The 23,983-nt window shown below is 36.9% G+C and overlaps 1 protein-coding gene across 1 annotated transcript in view; it reads left to right on the plus strand.

Moving 5' to 3' along the window:
* The window catches only part of GRK7 (G protein-coupled receptor kinase 7), a 30,903-nt gene extending 11,032 nt beyond the window's left edge, over positions 1 to 19,871 (plus strand). Inside the window, exons 3-4 of the mRNA XM_038145821.1 lie at positions 4,586 to 4,857; positions 9,041 to 19,871. Coding sequence (XP_038001749.1) covers positions 4,586 to 4,857; positions 9,041 to 9,383 — 615 coding nt within the window. The 3' untranslated portion in view covers positions 9,384 to 19,871. The remainder of the gene's footprint in view (positions 1 to 4,585; positions 4,858 to 9,040) is intronic.
* Positions 19,872 to 23,983: the final 4,112 nt, after the last annotated feature.

Consider the following 23,983-nt stretch of genomic DNA (forward strand, 5'->3'; position numbering starts at 1 on the left):
ACTAAAAGATTATAATTATGTGACCTTTGAAAAATTTATGCGGGATCGCATTTCACAAAAGAAACATTTGTATACTTTCAGATGAGTCATTTCTACTATGCCCTGTCAAATCACACTCAAAGCAATAATTCCACTCAACGGAATTTCTTTGCTAATGTAGCCAAGGGCAGCATTTGCTCATTACATTTTAGAGGATTACTGAAAAATTGTCTTTTGGGTTGTTCTCAAGATAGTGAAATAAAGGGAAAGTAGATCTGTGAACCTTTTTCAAAAGCAGATAAATTAAAATTTAATTGACTGAAATTTATTGACTATTTTTATAATTCAAGCAGCATATGCAAGTAAACCATCCTGCTTATCACAAAAGACAATATTAGATAGAGAGCAAGCAAAAAATAGCTAGTGTTGTATTGACTACGCTTTAAAAAGTTCTGTGCCTCTACAATGGCATAAGAATTCTGTCTCTAGTAAAATGTTAGGATAATATAACAGTCTTTGTCTTCTTTGTGATGTTTTTATTAGATGTTTCCAGGTCAGTGAAGGTGTAATATCATGTGTTTGTGTCTCTGTAAGATCACTTGATTAGTTAACACATATGTTCAAATGGTTCCTTGTGTTACCAGGAATTATACAGGAAAGAAGAGAATAATATGCTTGGTCTCAGTCAAAACCCGGTGAACATCCTAATAGTGTAGAGTTGACAACAAAGGAATTAACTTTGAGTATGGGTTTTTTATTTCCTCTGTTTCCATTAAAAGAGTGAAATTTGTCCATGTAAAGTAAGATCTAGTAAGAAAAAGTGGGTTTTGGTCAATATACAGCTTTTGAATTTATTTATCCATTGTACAGAATGAAAACATCCACAAAATCATACAAACCTAGTGATTTTTTGTATGATAGACATACCAGTATCCCATTCTTGGAGTTATCCATTCTGAGGCATGGCCAGATAATTCTAACTGAATTAAATAGTCAATACCAGCCTGTGGGAAATAGACCTCTTCAAAAAATAATGCATTTATCTTTTGTGGTAACTTTTAATTTCTTTGCTTTCTCTTTCTTTTCTTTTTTTTTTTTTTTTCACTAGAATATAGTTTACAGTATACCTATTTACTCTGCACCTGCCAAGAGTACTTCACTTTAATTCACTTTTGCGTTGGGAATCAGTGGATAAGTTTTCCACCTAATACATTACTTTTTGCTGCTCAGATTTCAGTGCTAGTGAGAGCTGTACAGTTTAATAACTCCCTTCACAAAACTTCTGTTTTACCTCCTTAGATAAACCTCTCCTGAGGTTACTGAGGCTGCCTTTCCTGTTGCCCTAGGATCTCTGTTCCTGGAAAGATGATCTGATTTTTACATCTTGTTCCCCATGATTAGTGTAGGGATGTTAGGTATTACCTTCCCTCTAATGCTGCCTACTCTCCAAAGATAGAAATAAATCTTCATTTGAAGGATCTGTGTTCTTCCAGGTGCTGAATAATTCCTTTTTTGTGTTCTCTAATATGGCAAATGCTAAAGGCTTTAGCATCTTTCTTTGCAAATCATTTTGCCAAAACTACACATATAGAGAAATAGGTGGAAAAGACTAAAATTTAAGCTCTTTTCTTCCTTTCTTCAAATTCCTGTTTTGATAAAAAATAGAGATTTATGTATTTCTCCCTCCTTATTGTTTTTCTTCCCCCTTAAAAATCCCCATTCAATTGTGAAATGTGTTTGCTTCTGCTATAAAATTGTCATATTTTAGTGGGTTTCAGAAATCTCAAATCTCAAGATCAGGTTTAGATTCCTGCTTCTCAGCCTGTTCCTTCATTGTGAATAGAAGGTCAGCTTCAGGGTTGGAAGAGTTTTGGTTTTAGATTCAAGTTTGGATGAAATTCTATGAGAAAACCAGCTCTCATTAAATTCTGAATTGAAATGGTTTGGCACATCAGAGGAATGATATGTTTCTAGACTTCCTCAGATGGAGCTGGATCAGCCCAGTAACAACTCAAGATTTCAGAGCTGCTAATTTAGTGTGGAAGTCTAGTTCTTGTTTACATTTAAGCTCATCCACAGCCTGTCACTTTAGCCTGAAGGGAGGCTGTTGCCGGTCGATTCTGTTTTCTGTTAAGTTGTGGTTGTGCTGTCTTTTTGGTCTGTGCTGATGGCCTTGCTTTCTCTGTTCTTGAGAAACACAAGCGCCATGTCAAAGCATGGTGTTCTTCCAGATGGTGTGTCCTGCTGGAGGCTATGTTGGAAATGCCCATGGAAGAGAGTGAAGTTACTTGGCAATTGCTTCTTTTGAAAAAACATCTGTGGAAGGGAAAATTCAAGTGGAAGGAAAGAGACAGTCTGAAAAGAGCTGCCTTGAGACACATCTGTGACAGTAGATTTCTGACTTTTCCATGTCAGATGTATCCAGGTTCTGTATGATGATGCTAAGTTGCAGCATTTTCTTATCAGAAAGACCATATTGTGCTGTCAGGGCACATTTTGATGATAATGTGACTCAATGGTTCTTCAAGGCATTAGAGCCCCAGCTTGATCTCAGTAAAAATATGAATGTTTATTGCTTCCCAGAAGGAGGAAAAAAAAAGCAAAGAAAAAAGTTCCAGAAACCTATTTAGAGCTGTGTTTACTAATCCACAGTGAGCTCTGTGTGCAAGCTTTTGTATCAAAATTACTCTATTACTTTCAACCTCTCCTCTCCCTTCCAGGTTTTCTGAGGCCAGATGGATCTGGGGTCTGTGGTCCATGTTTGAGCATTTGTCCCCTTTCCTGAACAGGGCAGTAATCATACCTAGAAATGTAATACTGTCAGGGTATCTCTCAATATTTTTAGTTTGAGGAACCCCTTGTAAGCAGTACAAATTGCCTGTGGGATGATAGCAGCAGCTGCAGTGTCTGTGCTGCTCCTCTGTGCTTCTGTGGCTTTTGTGAGGGAGGCAACTGTTCACTTTTAACCTTTACTTTTGCTTTCAACCTGATTGATACTTTTGTTCTTCTCGTCTCATTTCTGTTTTTCAATCATATGGAGGATTTTGCTCTATATCCTTAAAAGGAAAAAAAACCAAAAAAACCAAAAAACCCCCAAAAAACTACAAAGAGAGGAAATAAAGTGGATTTAATTTTCTGTCTGTGAGGCTTATGTTTTAATTGATGCTAAAATGTTCCCTCTTGCACACATTGTTTACAGTAGAGACATTATATGTCATAATATGTAGCGACACAAGCTGAAGTTTATGGGGAGACCTGACTTGGAAGCACTGGGCCTAAATTTTCAAAAATCAGAGGGGTTATCCAACCCCATAAAATAAAACTCATCTGTTGAGCTGCACTTTTTATCAATACAATTTGTCCAAATGAGCTTAGCTTTACCTTTTTCTAACTGTTTTGCTTTGGAGTGAATCTCTGTCACTGATTGTATTCTGACAGCAGTAATAATGACCGTCTTGAGTAAGCTTTAGTGGGATTTTGCACAGACACATTTTTTTATTTTAAATTGTTATACTGGTAATATATCAATCCCAGTATTTAAAAAATATCTGAGAGGTTCAAGCAGCGTCTGACGTGGTTATCACTGTTAGCTGCATCTGGTAAATACATCATATAGAGCATGAGACACAGCAGTAAACGTGTCTGGGTTCAGCTGAGGAAATGCCCTTGCGATTGAAATCCCACATCCTCAGTCATGTAACAAAGCAGCAGAGAGCATAGAGAGCTGATCCCTCCCAGGTGAATCAGCTCCCTGGGGACAGAGGCAGCAGGAGCTATTTCAGTCACTGCAGCCTGTTCCCCAAGGGAAGGTGGCAGGGCTGGGCTGGGAAGAAAGCAGGCACATGTCCCTCTCAAAGAGTGGCCATTTCTTCTCTCAGTGAAGGGGCCATTCGTGCTGTGAATAGTCTTTATTCAGACATCTTTTTTTAGTTGGGAAGTATGAACTTGTTCCTTCACCTAAATGTGTGTAATTTATGAATTATAATTTTCATAGGTTTACTTTCTTACAGTGGTTTTTAAGAGTTTTCCTTGGCCCTTGGTGGTAGAACATTTATCCAAAAACCAAGAGCTGAGAACTTCCTCATTACAGCTCAGCTACTGGCTTGATGAGAATTGTCTCACTGGCAGCAGAACCCCGTGTTGGACCAATTATATAACCATTGCACAGGGTGGGAATCAGTGACTGTTTTGCCTGGTTTTTGTATTTTTAAAAATCTTTTCAAATTGATTGCTACTTGTGTTTACACAACAAAACTAAGAATATCTTCAACGTAAAGAAAAAGAATAAAATGGAGCAAGAAAGCAAGCTAGCCATGAATTTAAAATTAAACCACTTTTCTTAGAAATTGCACTGACATTTCAATTTTGAAAAGTGTATTTAAGACAGTTTTCTTACGTGTCAAGATGTTTAAAGAGAGATATGGTCCATGTCCTAAAAGAGTTATACCTCACCAATTCTAGATTGAAAAAAAAGGTCAGGGTTTCTAGATACAAAATGTATCAGTAGAATTACTTATATTTTGGAAGAATTCTAGACTAGTCTGTTTAACTGTATGCATTTCACTAGTGACATTGTAAAGTAAATCTGTCTGTGTGTTTGCAATAGGCTGGGACAAATGGCTACATGGCTCCGGAAATCCTGAAGGAAGAGGACTACAGCTATCCCGTGGACTGGTTTGCTATGGGGTGTACTATTTATGAGATGGTTGCTGGGCGAACACCATTCAAGGATTTCAAGGAAAAGGTCAATAAGGATGAGGTTAGAAGAAGAACTCTGGAAGATGAGGTGAAATTTGAACATGCCAGCTTTACAGAGGAAGCGAAAGATATTTGCAAGCTGTTTCTGGCTAAGAAGAAGGAGGACCGTTTAGGAAGCAGGTATGCCTTCTCAATCTCAGTACAAGAGAAATCAAAGCTGCAAATAATATAATTCTTTTACTCATTGCACAAAATAGGTTAGAACTTCACTTTCTACAGAGTAATGAATTTTCCGTTTCACTTCTAGGAAGAAAGAGGTGGAAAGTATTGAAGATAATATGGAAATAAGGAATATTGTTGCAATAGTGTGATCATCTATCCTCACTTCAGATGACTCATAGGAGTTGCCTTCTTGTTATTTTCTGTGTTAGACTCTGTATAGTTTTGGGAGAAAGGATCAAAAGGGTTTTTCTTACACATTCTTTCCTTAAAATAAAAGGATATTCTAGTAGATACCTGCATCCCTGCTAGTGCAGACTGAAGGCAGAATATTAGGCTGTAGTGCTTACTGGAATGATGTGGGCAGAAATCCAGATCTGCAATGTGGATTCTCTTCCCTGCAGATATCTAATTTGCAAGGCTGCATTATTGGCTTCTAACTGAAGAGACCTTAACCCCTCTGCTTTGCTCAAGTGCTTTTAAAAAATGCTGTAGAATTTCTGGTCATCCTGACTCATCCCAGGGAGGAGAAGAATACTTGGCACAAATTCCTATAAAGCAAAACATTTCTGTGCACTTCAGAGGTGGCTTTGGGTTGATGAAGACTAGTAGACTTGTCCATGACTTAGCAGTTTCAAGGAACTGTTCAATAAGAAGAGAATTGCAAAGCTAAACCTTGTAATGTTTAACTTGTAATAGCTCTGATCCCTCCGATATGCGCGTGTGTGTGTATAAATAATTCAGTGCATTTCTAATTAGACAGATTGCAGATCTACATTTGCAATATAGACAAATAAAGAAATATAATAGAAATGAGACAAATAAAGAAATATAATAGAAATGTAAAAAAAATAGGAAACCAATAATATCTATCTTTAGAATACACTGTGATTTGAATAATCTGTGAATAGAAATGTATGTATCAGGTGCTTTTCTAGTCTAAAGGTGGACTAGACAAAGGATCTCATTGAAAATGCATAGATAGTCTTCTAAATTTATATTTCATAACAACCTAGAACAGTTTTTCAAAATGTTAGGCAAACATTTGTCTAAAAGAATTAAATCTAATGAAAGATAATAGATCATTAGTACACATATTCTTAATATTCTGTTGCTAAATGAAGACAGCTACTCTAGTGCCTGATGAATTTTCCCAGCAACTGTGCAAGGCAGCAGAAAAAAGTTACTTTCAGCAGCACATGGAGTATGTTTAATACAAAATCTATATTGGTTTAGTATGTTTTAAAAGCTTACTTTAAAAGTAAATTTCACGTAAAAACATTCAGAGCACTCTCACTTAAAGTCAGCATACTTTGCAGACATTTGGACTTACAGCACTTCATGAAGCAAACAAATTTCAGAGTAGGGGAAAATGAAATTTAGAAATTGTGAGTGACTTAGTTGAGTTCATTCAGCAAGTCTGAAACAAAACCAGCAACGGACGATTGACTTACTGTAACCACATTGCCTTTTTCAGGGGAGTAATTTACAATCTTTCTGTCTGCTTTTTGTTCCAAATCTTCTCAGCAAAATGAGAAATGCACACAGAAGGGTTACTGCACTTAGTATTTTTAATTTTCTGCCATTTAAGATATCCTTCCTCTGATGTGCTGTACTTGGAGAAGGCAAACAATACATAGGATGTATACCCTGAGCATGATACAGAATAAAAGCATGCATGAACCTCTTAAACAGGGTGATACTATTCAGGACAGCTGTGTGTTATGTAAAGATTAGCACTATAATTCTCCTAAGGACAACAAGAGCTTGGGTTATCCACAGCAGTGCCTGTTGCATAAGTTAAAGCTGCTCAAAGACAGCTTTATTTTGTACACCTGACCTTTTAAAACACTCCACTCTTCTATTGAAGGTGTGATTTCACTAGCTAACTCAGGAAAGATGTAACCCCTTTCTCCACTCAAGCTTTTTGAGATTAATATCTCAAATCCTGAACCTGTAAAGTGATTTTAATTTTTTTTTAATGGAAGAATACAAAATTGACCAACTTCATGTGAGTTCATTTGCTCTTCCTAATTAAGTTATGTAAAAATGCAGTTCACAGAGGATGAGCTCAAGTTCATCTCCAGCTAGTTGGAAGATGTTTCAGTTCCAGTAGATGGCATTCATGTAGCTTTACATTTTTTAACTTTTTATGGTTTCAGGACGAGGAGCACTGCAACAATCCATTTTGCAACCTCCACCAGCTTCTAGTGTTTTTTGGTTTATGTTACAGAAGGGAAAAGGAAAATAAAGGGAGATTTTTGCAGGTGCCTCAGCCCAGTCAGCACTCCTGGCTTAGCAGTGTCCCAGGACACCAGTTAATCTGAACAGCAGCTGAAATGCATTTCAGGCTAACAGTGAATGTAAATAAATAATTTTAGGCTGCTCAAGTACTTGGTTGTCACTGGCTAACCAAGTCCTAGGAGATGATTTTGCAAGCCTATGGATATGCAGAAGTCAAGATCCTTAATCTGTACATTCATAATTTTGTTCATATGGTGCTTTGGGGTTGAAAACATAGTATTTTTCATTGCCCAGCATGCCTGGATGGCAGCATCTGCTTTTCTTCAGGCTGTGGTGTCCTGCTTATTCATGGTGGTGTACAGTGGATAGTGGCTGGTGGTGGCTTGCTCAGAAGAACTGGGCAGTAGAGGTGCAAAGTGACAATTTTCTAGCAAGGGGCTGAAAAGAGCAGCTGGTGGTTTCATCTCTGCTGTGCCCAGAGAGCACCAAGGCAGGCCAGAAGCACAGCAGGCCAGCATGAGGAACAGGCAGTAGTGCCAAGGTGGATGAGCTGTTCTGCATGTGTGGAAATTAAGATTTTAAAAAATAAAGATTTTTCCATAATCACACAAATCTACTGCTTCTGTATGGTGCTTTTGCACATTTGTAAAGATAAAAACATTTGCCAAAGGTTTGCATTTTATTCATTGAGCATTGTCTAGAAATACATGAGGGCTTGCACTTTGCTAAGTTTGATTTTGTAAGGAGGCTGGAAAAGAAAAAAGCAATGAGTTAGGAACTACCATTTTCTGAGGCCAAAATGCAGACAAATTTGATTTTCCTATATTACTGTTTTCAAGAGCAGTGCATCCATAAATATGCTAAACAAAAATGCATAGGTGTGGAAAAGACAGGGCTCCTCTCTGCTCCTCCTTTCTCTAGAATTCCAAATTCAGACTTTGCATGCCTTGACACTAGAGGCACAGTTCAAAAGCTGTGGTCTTTGGTCATGCTTCAACAAGCACACATTTGAGGCTCAGATGATTTTTATCACCAGAAGATATCCTACAAAGTCTCCCTACAGGTCTACAGTGAAACAATTCACTAGTTCTTTTACAGCTGAAGTTCTCCCTGAGGTCTGCAGTTTTTTGTAAGATTTATTTAACTTAAGCATTTACAATGATTTAGTCCTTTCTTGTTTTTATTATTGGGTTTTAACTATATTAATAAAGGATTATGTTTGTGACAGTGGCACACATACTTTTGTTAATGTCATTATTTGTGAATCTCTTGCCTAAAAAAATCTTTGTTAATTTATAAGAGTAGTTACTTTGAATGAACTGTCACTATAAGTGGGATGGTTTATTTGAGTGACATAACTGAGTTTTAGGATAAAAATGTGTAGATGCTTTGAATTAAGATAAAATGGGAATTGTCATTTGTCACCAGCTTCTATTCAGACTATTGCTGCTCAGAGTCAGTCTGTAGATGTATTACCCCAATATACCCCATTCTAGAGTTTAATACATATTCTCACCCTCTAGTACAGACACTCTTATCCTATAGATACAGAGCCAGTCATTGAACTTCCCTTGTGGGACAGCAGATCCAATACTCCCCCTCCCCACCCTGCAGTAGGTTCAGTTCTGGTGGAAGTGTAGCTTTGGGTGGAGGATCCCAGATGCAGCACTGCAGCTCCTTCCTGGCACCTTGGGCTGATTTACCCTGAGAGGTGCAGGGATCAGAATGTTTTCAGCTGCTCGGCTTATGTTGTACTATGCAGCATCCCTTGGTTAGGAAAAAAGGAATTGTGTTGCATGACATATGTATCTCCAAAGTACTGTCATGTACGAACCACAGACACCCCTGTATCTCTCTGAGAGCAAAGCACACTGATGAACAAACTTTTGCTTTATTGCAGGAATGAAGACGATGACCCAAGAAAACACAGCTTCTTCAAAACGATAAATTTCCACAGGTTAGAGGCAAACCTTGTTGACCCTCCATTTGTGCCAGATCCATCAGTTGTCTATGCCAAAGATGTTGCAGACATTGCTGACTTCTCTGAAATACGAGGAATTGAGTTTGATGACAAAGACAAGAAGTTCTTCAAAAAGTTTGCGACAGGTGCTGTCCCTATACCCTGGCAGGAAGAAATCATTGAAACGGGACTGTTTGACGAACTGAACGATCCCAACAGAGTCGTGTCTGGAGGTTATGCAAACGGAGGGGAAGCTAAGTCAGGAGTTTGTTTGTTGTTGTAATTATATCATTACCAAAAAGAGTAGAAACCACCTCAGAACTTTCCATATTCTGACTCTGTTTCAGAAACTCAGTACACCTGTTTGAGAAGAGCCAGCCAGTGTAAGGTGACATTGACAGGCTACGTAGGACCACCAGCTGAATAGACTGTATTATTTTCCTTTGCTCTAAGAAAGGAGATATTTTTGTGTTATTGGAGATGAATCAAATGAATAACCATATTCCCCCAAGAAGCTTAGAATAGAAATTCTGAAACACGAAAAGCAGTGATAGAATGAAGAGGCAAAAGCTTTTGAAAATGACTGTTACTGCTTGGAATACAATGAATCATTGGTTTTCTTTTTCTTGTTATGTCTACTAACATTTCCTCTTTATTCCACAGTTTTCAGGAAGGATTTTTTTTTTTAATTTTCAGGTAATCTCGTACAGTGGAGCTCATATACCCTGTCAAACTTGGAATCTTACTGGCTAGCCAGTCTGTCTGTTAAATTCTGTTAGATTTTGGGTGGTTTATTGTAATATGCTCAAATTGTCATAAGATATAAAGAAATCTCTACATATCACTTGGAAATAAGAACAACAGGATCAAACTCTTTGCAAAAGTGATTTTAATGGAGTGAAGATAAGATTGCACCAATTTAATGGAATAAAGAATTTATTTATTGTTATTATTAAGTGTATTCTTATAAGTGGTAATACTATATACAAAGAAAATATATTTACAAGTAAATACACATTCTTTCTGGCAATTTTACACTTATATTAGATTTCCTGATTATTTTTCTGTATTTTGGTGATAAATTAAGCTACAGATAGACCAAAGCAATTTGTAATTGACTTTTTACAAGACATTTATTTCAGTGTAATGTAGATTTTAATTCAAGTTGCAAAATGCATTATACTGTTAAATGCTGTAATGGTGAAAAAGTTATGTATGCAAGTTGAAACTATCTTCAAATGTTTATTGATTCTCATGCAAATTTTGAAGTGGTTTTTTTTTCAATTTTATGACAACCTCAATTGAATTACTTGGGAATATTGCTATGAATACTTGCTACTGGTGAAGTGTATTACTCATGAGATGCCTCCTGCTGATTTTCTGCGATAAGAAAATAGGCAGTTATTCTTTGCACAACTTTTAAAACTGACCCTTTTAAAACTGACCACATGCTGGTCACTGTCATCTATCCAGCCATAATTTCCATTGACTAAAGTGGAAGTGGAAGCTACTTCATTCCTTGGAGTCCTGGAGGTTGCAAATGCCCCATTTTCTGTTTTTCATACAGCAAACTTCCTACTGAACTCAAGGACTTCTTTTGGCTAGACACTGGTATTAATTCACATGTCTGTTTTAGAGGAGAAAAACCTGTGTATGCAATGTCTTCTGTACTCAGGTCTGTCATGTGGAGCAGAGAGCATTGGTATTTATTTACAGCCTATTAGCACATCCCAAACTCTTTTAAGTTTTAAATACTGTAAGTGTTTTAGTCACAGCTAAGTAATACATTAGTAACACTTCGTGTTGTTCTGAGCAGAAAAAGAATCGCTCTTTCTTCCTTTTAAATTTGGTTTTTCGGTGCTTTATATACTTAATATTGAAGTGAAAAATCAAGAACAGTTTTATTTAGGATTAGTGGGTAATTCTGTTCATGAATTATGAGCATAAAATTGTCTGCCTTTTGAATGGAGACTTTCTGTCAAATAATCTAAAACAATATAAGCTGAATTGTGATGTGGTCTTTTAGTTGAGAAGGATGATCCTGAAAGATGGTGAAAAGCAGAGGAAGTTGAGAGAAGAGTGATGTCATCCTGGCATGGATTTACTAGAGTGCTTCCACTATTGACATCCATGGATTTTATTTCACATTGCTCCCATCTGTAGAAAGCTCTTACAGTGGTAGTAAATACACTAGACTAGTATATTTATTTAAGAAGCCAAGACAGAAAACTTTGTTATGCATTTTAAAAAACACACAAAACACAAAGCGACACAAAACCCACAACCACCACCTGATTACAGCTAGGAGAGACATATTAATTCTAGTGGCATCCAACCTTTGTCCTGAACTGATACACCTCAAATCCATAGAAATGCTGTTTCAAAAATCCTCCAGAACCATGAAGCATAAAGCAGAACCATACTCTGAAATGGCCGTAGGTTTTCCAGTGCATAACTGAGTTTTAAGTTGCCATTTGGAAAGAGGTTATGTATAGACAGAACCAGAATTTGATGTCTTGTTAGAATCACATATCCCCAGTTATACTGGGTGCTGCAAGGCTGCATTTTTCAAAATGTGTGGCAATACTGAGATCTGTGAATTCGGGACACCATGGGTGCATAACACTGGGTTATTTAGTTTTAGAAATGTTGTGGTGTCACTAATCCCAGCAGGATGTGCACCAGTGAGATCCATAATGTTAAGTGTTTCATGAATCATTCAGAGTAACACATCAGAAGTCTGATAATGCACAGTTTGGCACAGTGTATGACAGAGAAGAATGTGTTAGTTTGAAATACTCGTTTTAATTTTCTAAATTCACTTTTCACAACATGGACAACTTCTATTGGCACCATGGAGAGGAGGCAGGACAAAGATTATTGCTGTATTCCTGTTAGCACTTTCAGTGAGTCTTTTAAAAATTATTTTCACATTTTTTTAAAGAATCTGTGAAATACTTTGTTCTTTTCTTCTTCCTGCCACTGTAAAGTTCCTTGTTAAACTTTCAGGAGCAAAGTTCTGTTAACAAACAACCTGCTTCACCTTAACAAAAAGCCAGCAAGGCCAAATGATTTACATGTTCAATGAATTGTCTTATTGCAACCAAAGGTGCTACTCTTGTGAGTAAACTTAAATGAATATGCAAGTGTTGCAAGAGCAGGGCCCAAATCAAAAGTAGTGACCAGGTCACTGGATGTTTATGATAGAATATGGGAGATGACTGGAGGAGGAAAATAGCCATGTGGTTGTGGATTATTTGAGTTGTTGTGGCAAAAGGAAATTATGTAATTTGAAACTGCATTTTTTTTCTTCTAGCTGTCTCCCTTTTTTCTGCTTTGCCAATGTTGTGGTGTCTCACTTGGCTGCCTCGTTTTCCAGCAGATAAGATGCATTTGAGTGCTAATATAATCTAAAAACCTAAATTGTGAACTCTATTGCATTAAATGCCATTTGTGACAGGTCACAGGGTGCCCTGGCCACTCTGCAGGCATTGTACAAACAGTGCTGTCTTTGCTGCCATGTTTTACTCAGCCCAGCTGCTGGAACTGTTTGGTAATTCTGACTGTAGCAAGCTAAAATGTGAGATTCATAGCGGTTGATGTGTTCTTACAGGAACATCATTTAAAGTTCAAAAACACTCCTGCTGGCTCTGAAAGGTATATGAGAAAGACCTTTCCCTTGGATCACAAGTCCAGATTTTCTTTGATACTACCTCTGTTCCCCTTACCATTACTCCCTTCCTTTCACTGAGCACAGAGACAAAATGATGCTTGTTGCTAATAAAAACCTAATGAAATAATTGTTCACAGAGGTGGTTTCTCAGTGGCACTGAGTACCTTCAGTTGTTTCATCACATAGGCTCATTTAGTCAATAAACACTTTGTGTTGCAGCAAGTAGTTCACTTTTATATTCCAGTGTGAAATAGATTTAGTAATCGGAACCTGTGTGCAAATTCCTGGCACATCTTCAAAGTGGCATCTTTATTAGGGAAGGCAGCTTTACGTTAAGCTAAGAGCATCATAACAAATACAGTACTTGAGACAGTTATTTCTTCAGCTATAAACTAATGCCAATACAAAAGTAAGATGAAATCTGTACTTAGAGGAGATGCCTGAAATTGTAGTTGTAGTCATAAAGTGATGCATGGTTTTATATACTTTTAATATCAGCATATTTTTAGAAACAAAATGCTTATAATACTGTGTTTTAAATATTGTCACTTTTACAGCTTTTAATGATATATCTGTAACATTTTTCTCATCTGAATATCCACATCTATGATGCGGATAAGTAAGTATGCTCATGTTATTTACATTAAAAAGTATAAATTGCTTATTTAATGTTATGACAATAATTTTTATCTTTTTATCATTAGTTTTTTAATACCAAAACATTTAATCTCTTTATCCTGTAATGAATTGTAGAAGAAGTATTTTTATTATATACAGTGTTTTTTCCTCCATAATAGGGTTTTAATTAAGATCTTAGCAACTATGGCTCACAGCACTACAGAAGCACTGAAAATCCTTCCAGTTCTGGGACTTCTGCTAAAAGCAAACCATACATTTTCCCTGTGTCAAACACATCCATTTTAAAATCTACAGGTGGAAGAAGGTACTGGTGCTTTCCAGTATGAGACCTGATGTGTAATGTTTGGGTAAAGATCCCCTGTGGTCAGGGCAGCTCGGGGAGTGCTTTGGAACTTTGTGTCACCACAGCCTCAGGGAGCTGCATGGACACAGTGAGGAGTGCAGGGACAGAACCTGCAAACCAGCTCAGTTCAGCACAGGACGTTTTATGATTCAGCACTGCCTCATTACAGCAAGTAACACTCAATCTAGTATTTCATTTTTAAAAAATAGACCGAAAGAATATTGTTTCTTAGGAAATCATTGCTTGGTATTTCTCTTGAGTTTCACTTATATAAATGTGTGAACCTGAGCAGAGCTAGTATAAAATTCTTACCAGTTAGCACTCTTCCTTAGGGAGTGGAAATCTTTTTGGCAGCTCTTGCCTGGAAAAGCAGAAGAGTAAGAACACAGAGGGTGTCACTGTGTCTCTTGGAATGCAACTACCTTTATCCATGGGAAAACATGCCTGGTGATGTCTGTAGGTAGAACTCATCTCCTGAGTTCCTTTCCTTTTATTTGGCATAAAAGAGGGTCCTTATATTTACCCCATTGTGTATCCTCTCCTGTCACCTGCAGAAAACTGGCACAGTTCTGAATGAAGGCATTTCAGTTTTAAGGAAAACTTACTGTTACTTCTGTATCTTGGACAGGCTAAAGGTACCATAAACAACAGCTGTCAGCACCATTTAGCATTGACCCAAAGTGATGAAAGGCTTTTGTGGGGAAAAACATGGGGAAAAAAACCCCTGTGAGTATTTTTGAAAGGGCTTCTTGATATGTTACGTCTATTCCTTTCCTTTTGACAATTTTGGGGCAGCTGCAGTGGTTAATTCCTCCCTTTCCTGTTGACCAAGCTCAAGCACAATCTGGTTTAGTAGTTCTTTTATCCTGTTGATGCTCTTTATCCATGCTTTGCAATGTCTGAGCTTTGTTAGTTGGCCAGTTCTTCAAGTGTTTTGTTTTCTGGTTAATGTACACTGATATGGTGCTATTACAGTGTTTGGTAGAATGGCTTACAAAGAAAGAAAATTTTCATTTTTCTTCTGTACACAAGCATTACTTGAAGTCAAACAAAACTAATGAATTCTGACATGTGTTTTATCAGTTGCACTTTACCAAACTTACATGTTGGCCTGTGCAATTCATTGAAGTTGTTGTGACAGTTACATTTTACAGAGTGGAAAGATACAGCCAGGCTGAACGACACACTGTGTACATGTCCTTATGATGGGAGTTCCTCATGATGAATGTTTCCGTGATTCATGTTTTTATAAAGAATGCCAAAGGGATGACTATGGATATATCACTTGTCATAACTTGTAGTTCAGTTAACAATAGTGAAGTAACTGTTTAAAAAAACAGCTATTGTACAGGAATGTTCAGTTATGTTTGCTTTGCAAGACTTCAAGCAAGCATGACATGGGATGTGCTAGACATGTCTCGTGACTTTTTGAATCGCTGGGGTAAAAGGGCTACTGCAAGTAAGAGCAGATTTGTTAATCGCTCCTCCCTGCAAACATTCCTACAGCAATACATTCTGTTCCCACTGCACACCTTTTGGACAGCATTGGAAGCTTTCTTTTAACTCCAGTGCTGCTCTGCAGTGCTTAGTGCTCAGTCTGTGCAAATACATGGATGGAACTTCAAAGAGGGAAATGGTTCCCATCTCTTGGACTTCTCAGAGGATAGAGAGCAGAGCACCGCACTGTAGTGGTATGAGGGCTTGAGCCTGCTGCTGGCATCACCAGCATGGAAGGCAAGAGTAGCTTTGGGAGTATGAAAATGGGTAGAAGGAAGTCAGGTTTCATAATGCATGGAGTCACTTCAGTCCCACTGTTAGGAATGGCTTCTCTAGATTGACAGTAGAGCTATTTCTTGATAAAAATGGATGATTGGAGTAGAACCAGTGAGAGAATGTCTACAACAGGACTAAACAGCAAGGCTGTAAAGCATTCCTGTTTGTGCATTTCCTTGTAGGAAGGAATTAAATTCATAGTAAGAAGTATGGATAATTATTATAATTACTCGTAATAATAAGACCAGGATCATAAAGAAGAATTGCTAGCACCAATTACCAATTTAGCCTGTTGCTCTGCAGCAACTTGAAAGAGGCCCAATTTACAAACAAGGCAAAAGAATTCTGCTTCTGTTTCCAAAACATAATACCTTAAACAACGAACACTGTGAACAATGTCTTGTTCATGACAACAGGATGTCATGAACAAGAGGAGGAAACTGTCTGATGAACTTGTACAGGATGAGTTGACAGAATAGTAATCTCAAATATGGCATCTGGCCTCTAAATCTGTTGTATTCTATCCTAATTATGCAAGAACTATGAATCTGGTTTGACAACGATTATTGGGCAAAGTTTTTTCTGTAGAGGAATTTTTTCTTTCTGTTCTTTACAAAGTTTCATCCCTTCCTCCAGGCTAACTTCTATCCTGTTCCCTACTAGGACCTGATGGATTAATGCAATTTTGCAAACAGATGAGAGAGGCCATTTTTGACACCAAAACTGTGACAAAGTTGGTAAAAACAGAGCTACCTTGAGAAGATAATGATACATCAGTAATTATCTGATGTCCAAAAAGATGAGAAATAGGAAATTAATATATATTGAAAATTAGTCTGTAGTTTAAGGAAAATATTTTCTTAAGCAAAAAGGAGATACACATCAGTTCCTTAGTACAACTATTGTCCGTGTCTGTAAATAAACTGTATCACTGTTGCAGGCCATTTTATTCAGCATCCACATAGAAATATTCATCCTAATATTAAGTAAGATTTGAAGAGACCAATTTAAATATCTTGCTGTATAGAGTGAAGGCAAAGATTTAATTCTGGATATTTATTAGGACAGCTAAAAATTTCAAGTTTAAGGTATTGTATTGAAGAGGATGAACTCTCTGAGAGGTTGTGAAAAGGTGTAATTATTCTACAGCTATGCATCTATTGATACATCTGGTTTTATTTAATAGTGAAAGCAGCAACATCTCAGTACTTTTTGAAGAAATGTGGGAAGCTGTGTTTGTAGTTGTAATGCTCAACGGCATCTTTTCATCAAGTACAAAGGAAGAAATCAGAAAATGTGCTCTTACTAAATTGTAAGGATACTTTGTATGCTGCTTAAAATAAGCTGAAAATGATATATTGTCTGATGAGACCTAAGAATTTTCATGCTTTCATTTTATTTTAAGACATCCTATAATAAGAGTTCAACTCTGTTAAATCAAGAGATGGATAAATGTTCAAATACTAACTTTCCTAAATTCCACCAGGTGATTTTTCTCATTTCTGCAGTTCACATTTTTGCTCCTCTCCCCATCTTTCTGTCTCAATCCCAAATCAGGATGTTACATTCTTTTTGATGCGAATGAAAATGTGGTAAGAGATCCTGGATGAAAAGTCCTATAATTCATGAATTCATAACTCTAATCCAGGACCTACTACCCATGAGAGCCAAAACTGAGTATGAATTCTTATATTTGGTCTTTCTAAAGGCTCTTAGGTTACTTCAGTTCCAGGCAGGGAAAGGAATAAAGAAATGGACAATCCCATCAGAATTTTCCATATGCTTTGTTCAGAGAATGGCAGATCAAGTGTTTTAAACAAAGAAAGGAAGGAAACTTTGATTTCTTGCCAAGAGATTGAAACCTCCTGATCTTTTGCCAAGCTAGTTTATTTTGCTGCCAACAGTTTCCTCACCTTAAACAGCTCCTTTTCATCTGTAAAGCTAATGGCTGTGAAAGAAACAGGCTCTGCAGAATGGCAACACTAAGAATCTGCCCTAGTTTATGTAGGACAGATTCACTTTCAAATTTTGATATGTACCTGAAAACACATTTCAAAGCAGGGAGTCACCTCAGATGACTTGTAAGCAAATTTTACTTTTTTCTCTAAGTGCATCAAAGTTACTGGCTTTGTGAATGTTGATCTCTGATTGCACAGGAATTACTTTATTGCTTTTGCTATTGATTTTCAGGATTCCATATCTTCTGTAAATCCCCGACTTCAGGATTCCATATCTTCTGTATTTTTAAAAAAAGTTGAGATTTACTGAATTTAAGAAACTGAACTCCTTTGAAGTGAATGCATCAGTTCTGAAACTTAATCTCCTTTAAAATTGTTGAGTTAGTTATTGTAGTTACACCATATCCTCAGTGGTTGTAGTTGTGATTTCAGTGCACTCTCTAAGCAGATCTGCAGCACAATTCTTAGATATTTCACTATTCCTTTTTCAGTGAGAAGAACAAGATGATGAAGATGTTTGGTAAAGTCTGAAGTCAAAGGCTGGCCATGAGTACCATATGACAAGGTTTTTAGTTTTATTATGCTAACAGACCTAAGACCAGATATGTATGATGAAATTATCTTCTGTGTACTAATAGAGTTCAAGTCCTGCACACCCTTCAGGGTGTTGTCCCAATCATATTTATGCAGGGCTAATTAATTGAGGACTTAATCATCTACAGGTATCTGTTTAGTCTTTAGTTGAGAGTAAAAGAGAGGGAAAGTTTTTAATTGGAGAACTTTAAATTAAAACAGAAATGAAAATTACTAATTTTGACGGGAGAAAGTTGTAATTCATGAGCTGGATTAACAAACATATTCCAGTTTTTGTCTGTATGGACGCAGGGATAATTTGTTATTCTGAGATCCATGGAATGGTCAGTGCTCCAGACTGTAAGTATTGTTCTGAAATGACCATCATATTGGTATTATCTGAAAAAAAGACATTTTGAAATCAGTTTAAGACAGGATATGCAGCAGCTTAAATCTTCACTTTAATCAGGAGTGGCAGTAAATGCATTAATTGTGTTCTGTTCCTGCAATCTTCCGGTAAGGAGAAAAATAGACTCACTCTGTAAAAGCTATTATTTTAAACGAACAATGCCTTTTTTTTCTTTTACAATAGCAAGAGAGCAAATGCTGCCTGAATCTTTCTTTTCCCCTTGGAAATACTTTCTAATTTATAGTAAATCAAGTGAACAACCTTCTGTATTAATTTGTTTTTTTCCTTTTAAATAGCTAGCAGATTGCAATTAATGCTTCTACCAGCAGAACTGATAAATAAGAGAACGAAGAAATGTTTCAGACTTTGCCACACATCTCTGGGTCACCTAGATGAAAATATTTGGAGTGTTTAGAAGAAATGTATTCATTTTCTAACAGTAAGTGAAAACTCTCCTGAAGCCTACAACCAGCAGGCAAAGACCAGGGCATCTAAAGTAATTGTACATACTAAACCAACTGCAATGAACTTTTGTGTATCCATCTCTAGAGGGATGGTTTACCTACCAATTTCTCAGTTGCTCAACTTACAATTTATAGATTACTGCGCAGGCATTTGTATAGTTTTCTGTTTCTAGTGACAACACAAATGGTTTTGTCAACATAAAGGGCTTTTATTTCACTGTAGAAGCAAAGCAATGGGGAGGGAGACACAAGGAGAGCCAAGGAAACAGCTTGAGAGCACAGTATATGTGCCCAGAAGAACTCAATTAAAAATACTTGTTTTTTATAAGAGTTTCTGTGGTCACGGATGCTTATCTGTGTAATACTAAGTGACACCCTTAGGATTTTTTGGGCTATTCTGCTGCTTCAAGTTCAGACAGCAGCATTTTAATTTACTTCATGCTTTATATTAACCCTTTTTATAACAGGGAAAAGTCTTGGAGAAAGAAAAAAAAACTATTTTTAACTATATGGTAGGACACACACTGATGAAAAAAACATTGTCCTTCTTTTCTGACTTGAGCAACAGTCATGAGTTCTAATAAAAGAGTAATTCAGATTTCAAGGTGCCAAAAGGATTTATTCTGAAATTAGTTGTTGAAAAGCAAAACAAGTAGTGTACTGAATCCTGCACAACTTGACTCAAGCTGAACACAAACTTAGAAGAGTACCATGGAAGAAGGGATTTTTTATTTAATAGGAATCTTAATCAGATCATTATCTCTACAAACTGATTTATTATGTATTATTTGACCTAAAATAAGTAAAAATCTTGTGTCTAGGAAACAGCAGAGTATGTATCTGACAGGGTAAAAGCTCAGAACCAGCCCTGGAAATCTCTGTAAATGCACACAGAATCGCTGCATAAACCAGAAGCAAAGCAAAAGCTAGTAAAAGAAATACAGTCTTTGTCCCATCACTAACTTGTTATTTTCCACCTGTGCATCAATCACAGGTTAAGAGGTCTGTCCCAAGATGTCGGGACCCAGGACATTACTCTGGCTGCCCTGGGTGATTTGAGACCCTGGCAGGGGGCTCAGAAACCTTGGCACGGAGTCAAAAACACCTGTGCCTTCAATTTTAGCCCATGGAAAAAATAAACAACTTGGTGTGAAGATTTACAGGCCACAAGAGTTTGAGTAGAATGATAGTTAATTTGTCACAGGGTGAAAAAGTAGAATTTTGGGGTTTTAGAATGGAGATTCAAGAGGCAAGATGGAGGAATCTGGGCGTGTCCTGTCCTTCTTGTTGTCCTCCATCTTCTGCTGAGATGGTGACACTTTTGGATTGGTTTAGAGTAGAGACAGACTGTCTGACATAGGTGATAGGTAGTGGAAAATTATTGTAAATAAAGTACACATAGTTCTTAGCATAAAAAGTTAACACCACCCCAAGGGCAGCCACAACCCAAACTGCTGGATAGATCTCAGCAGGTCAGAGAAAGAATGTAATAGATAAGAAAAAATAACCTTGAAAAGCAGAACCAACACCAAATGTAATTCAAATAGAAAGACAACAACGATAAAAGTAAAATACTTACACCTTTGTAATTTAATGTGATGCAGGAAATTAAAATTAAATTATGATTTTTGCATAGAGTTACAAGCTTTTTCAAAGTCAATGGCTGAGGATTGCAAATGAGGGTTTGTGTCTTTCTGCTATGGAAATGGCACTAATGGCAAAACCTGAATCCTCACTGGCTTCCCCAAATCCAAAATTTCGTAGGTCTGTGTTCATGAACATTATTTAGCAGGAATTGCTGACAATTCCTTATGCTGCATAAACAGTTCTCCTCCCACCTAAATACAATTTCCAGTTAGTGGCTCACGTGTCTCCCAGTTTACTTAAAGGTATGTATACATAGATAAGATGAACTGGGTTTGTATCTTGGTGGTATGAATCCTTAAGGATTAAATAAAGAGACCTAATTTAAAACCAAGTTTTGAAATTGGGTCTCCTTCTAAGAATATTTGAAAATACAGAACACACACCTACAAGACATATATTACAGCTGCCCTGCCTGGACTCCATTGTGGGTCCTGGCAATGATTTAGGATGTACCAAAAAATCTGCTCTTAGTGAGATCATCCCAACCACCTGACAATTACCAAGGAGGAGGAGACAGCTATAATTGTATTTCATGGTCATATTTAAGGTAGATGTTTAGTATTTCCTGGTGTAGTATTTATTTGAACACTGTTAGAGGCAATATATAATAGATTTGAGTATGAATTCATTGCCTGTAATCCAGACAAATAACTATTTTCTCTGCAGCCACTTCAGTGTTTTCAATGTGATTAACTCTGTATTTTTCTGTTATACACAGAAGTAATGCCTCTCAAGTATTGGTTAATAACCTCTAATAAGCTCACTAATGACCTTTTCTATGTGCCAAATTTGAGCAGTCCATCTTGACATGAAGTGCAAGGCCAGCAGCTGTGCAGCAGCCTCAGCTCTACAGGTGTGTTCAGTGCAGTGGCCAGCTGTGCTTCGTTTGTGTTTGAATGCTGAGAACACAGCTCTGCTCTTCATAGCTCTTATGAAATACAGTTCCTTCATCTGCTTCACAAATTATCTTCCACACCTGGAAGCTGCACTGTGATTTCTGCCAGAAATCACAACCAGGTTTACTCCTTAGGATGGCTATAAGTACTTTATCTGTTGTGGAATTACTTTTAAAAAATACATTTCTATGGCCCCAGATTTGTTAACAAATAGATCTCAGGTGTAATCAATACATCCTTATCTGAGCATTAGAATGTGCAATTGTATTTGCACAAATCTATGCAGATGGGCTTTTATTATAAATTATCTTCTTTTTCTCATGTTAGCAAGCAATTTAGGAAATAAATAAAAAATGAAGATTGATGGTATTAGAACAAAGTGCCCATTACAATTACAGCAGCAGAGAACTGCAATAACAAGGATGTAGAACATTTCAGTCTTTTTTAATACTCAGGGTTGGTTTGTAGTTTAAGATTTTATGTCCTCATAGGCTCTGAGATTATAACAGACCACATTTTAACAGGGTTTTCTTTTGATTTTTCAGTGAACTACATCCTGCTCCTCCTGCTCAAACACTTCCATTTATGTATGGCAAGTATCTCTCCCAGCATGGGAGAAGATACAGCAGCTTTGCTAATTATGTGAGCACTCAAGTGTGGATTTTTGTTGGTTTTGTCTGCAGTATGACTCTGAAAAAAAACTTTCTCAAGCTATCATGTTTTAAAAAAATTCTATTTTCCCATCCTCTTGTAGTAACCACTGTTTTCCTTAAAGTAGATAGAGATAAGTTAAATGTTCTGTTTAAATATAATTTCCTTCCTTTCAAAGGATTGCATCTGGCAGCTAGGGGTAGAAGCAACATTTTTAGATTGTATTATGATTAGGAAGCAATGGAAAGGGAGGCTGGTTGTACGTGCTTGTTCAAATGTGAGAGAATTTGGAAAATACATAAAAAAAATAATTAACAGCCTTAATTGGTGGCCCTGTTAGGAAAATCTGCCAGCATTTACTGGGAATGAAATATGCAGGAGCCTGCAGAACCTAAAAGAAATGGGCACACAGATCCTATGTAACTCCGATTCTTTTATATTATTCCTATAATACTTTCTAACAAAATTATGCTATAGACTATGGTTTATCTACTGCCTTTTCACAACCACAGATATATTTAAAAATCAAAAAAAATCAGTTGCTGAGAGTTTATAATTCTAAGATGATTTAATAATTTGCTGTAAGGATAGTACAGTCTTACCAAAAATGCTGTAAAAAAGTCAGACCAAAAATAGACTAATGGTGGAATTCAGACTAGAAAGAAAATGCTGACTTTCATTTCCATTTTCAAAGTTCTCTTTTTTTCACTTTCCTTTTCAAAAAATCATATAAATAAACAGATTAACTTCCTAGCATGAAAAGGGGATATTATCTCAATTTGTAAGCCTTGTGACTTTGTGTGGGCGTTCCACAATTGTACTTACTATAGGGATACTCCCTACAAGTGAATTTATCAGGAACAGATGGATGTAGGACTTCATGGAAAAAATGCTAAGCATCTGCAGTATCATTTGTGGTTAATGACAGAGGAAGGTTGTTGGCTTTTTAACAAATCTAGCTCTCACTGAGGGGCAGACATACTCACAAAGACTTAGTAAATAACCCCAGATAAAAATATCAGTCAGGAGCTGTTCCTGTGTAGCAGCTGGTTCAATATTTTTATAACTTCAGTTTGATGCCACCATCACGAAGGTGTGTATCTGTAACACACACTATTTGGATTAGGAAGTGAAATGGAACATACCCAAAGCAAGTAGATTACAATACATTTTAGTAGTTAAAGGGGAACTACATTGCAATGGTCTATATAATACTGTGAACATTCTGCTAAACAGTACATAAAAGCTGGCTTGCTATATTTTTTTTTTGCTAATGTATGCTCAGAAGGACTAATAATAGGCCTTATGAGTCACAAGCATTCATTAAGTAAGCCACCAGAGTTTAAAAAACGTAACAGTTGAGATCTAGTCTGTTTGAACCGAACAAGAAAATTAATATGTTTTAAATAATAGTGACTCTTTTAAAAACACCATAATCATATGCTTCTAAATATTTAGGATTCTTTATTCTATGCAAAACCATCATGTTAATTACTGGATTAGCAAGAATATCTTTCAAGACCAAATTTGAACCCATCTTCTTGGTTTTGAAACACATTTGGAATGCTTGACTCCCTCACTACAGTCCCAAGGGGAAATGTGTTACTTTCACTCGTGTCTGGTTACTGGGGAAGGCTCACTTCAGACCCAGAGTTTGGTTTGCAGGGAAAAGCTGCCTTTTACTTTACTTATCCCGCTGGCTTGATTCGGGTGCAATTAAATCAAACGATTTGTTCAAGATCACTAAGGGATTCAGTGACTCAACTGAGGTAAGAAAGCTGGACTGGGAAAACTGAAAATACTAGTTCCCATGGTGGGACAATTTCTCAGTATCATTTAAGTAAATTAGAGGGGCAG

The sequence above is a fragment of the Motacilla alba genome, chromosome 9 (genome assembly GCF_015832195.1).
Source record: "Motacilla alba alba isolate MOTALB_02 chromosome 9, Motacilla_alba_V1.0_pri, whole genome shotgun sequence".
NCBI lineage: Eukaryota > Metazoa > Chordata > Aves > Passeriformes > Motacillidae > Motacilla > Motacilla alba.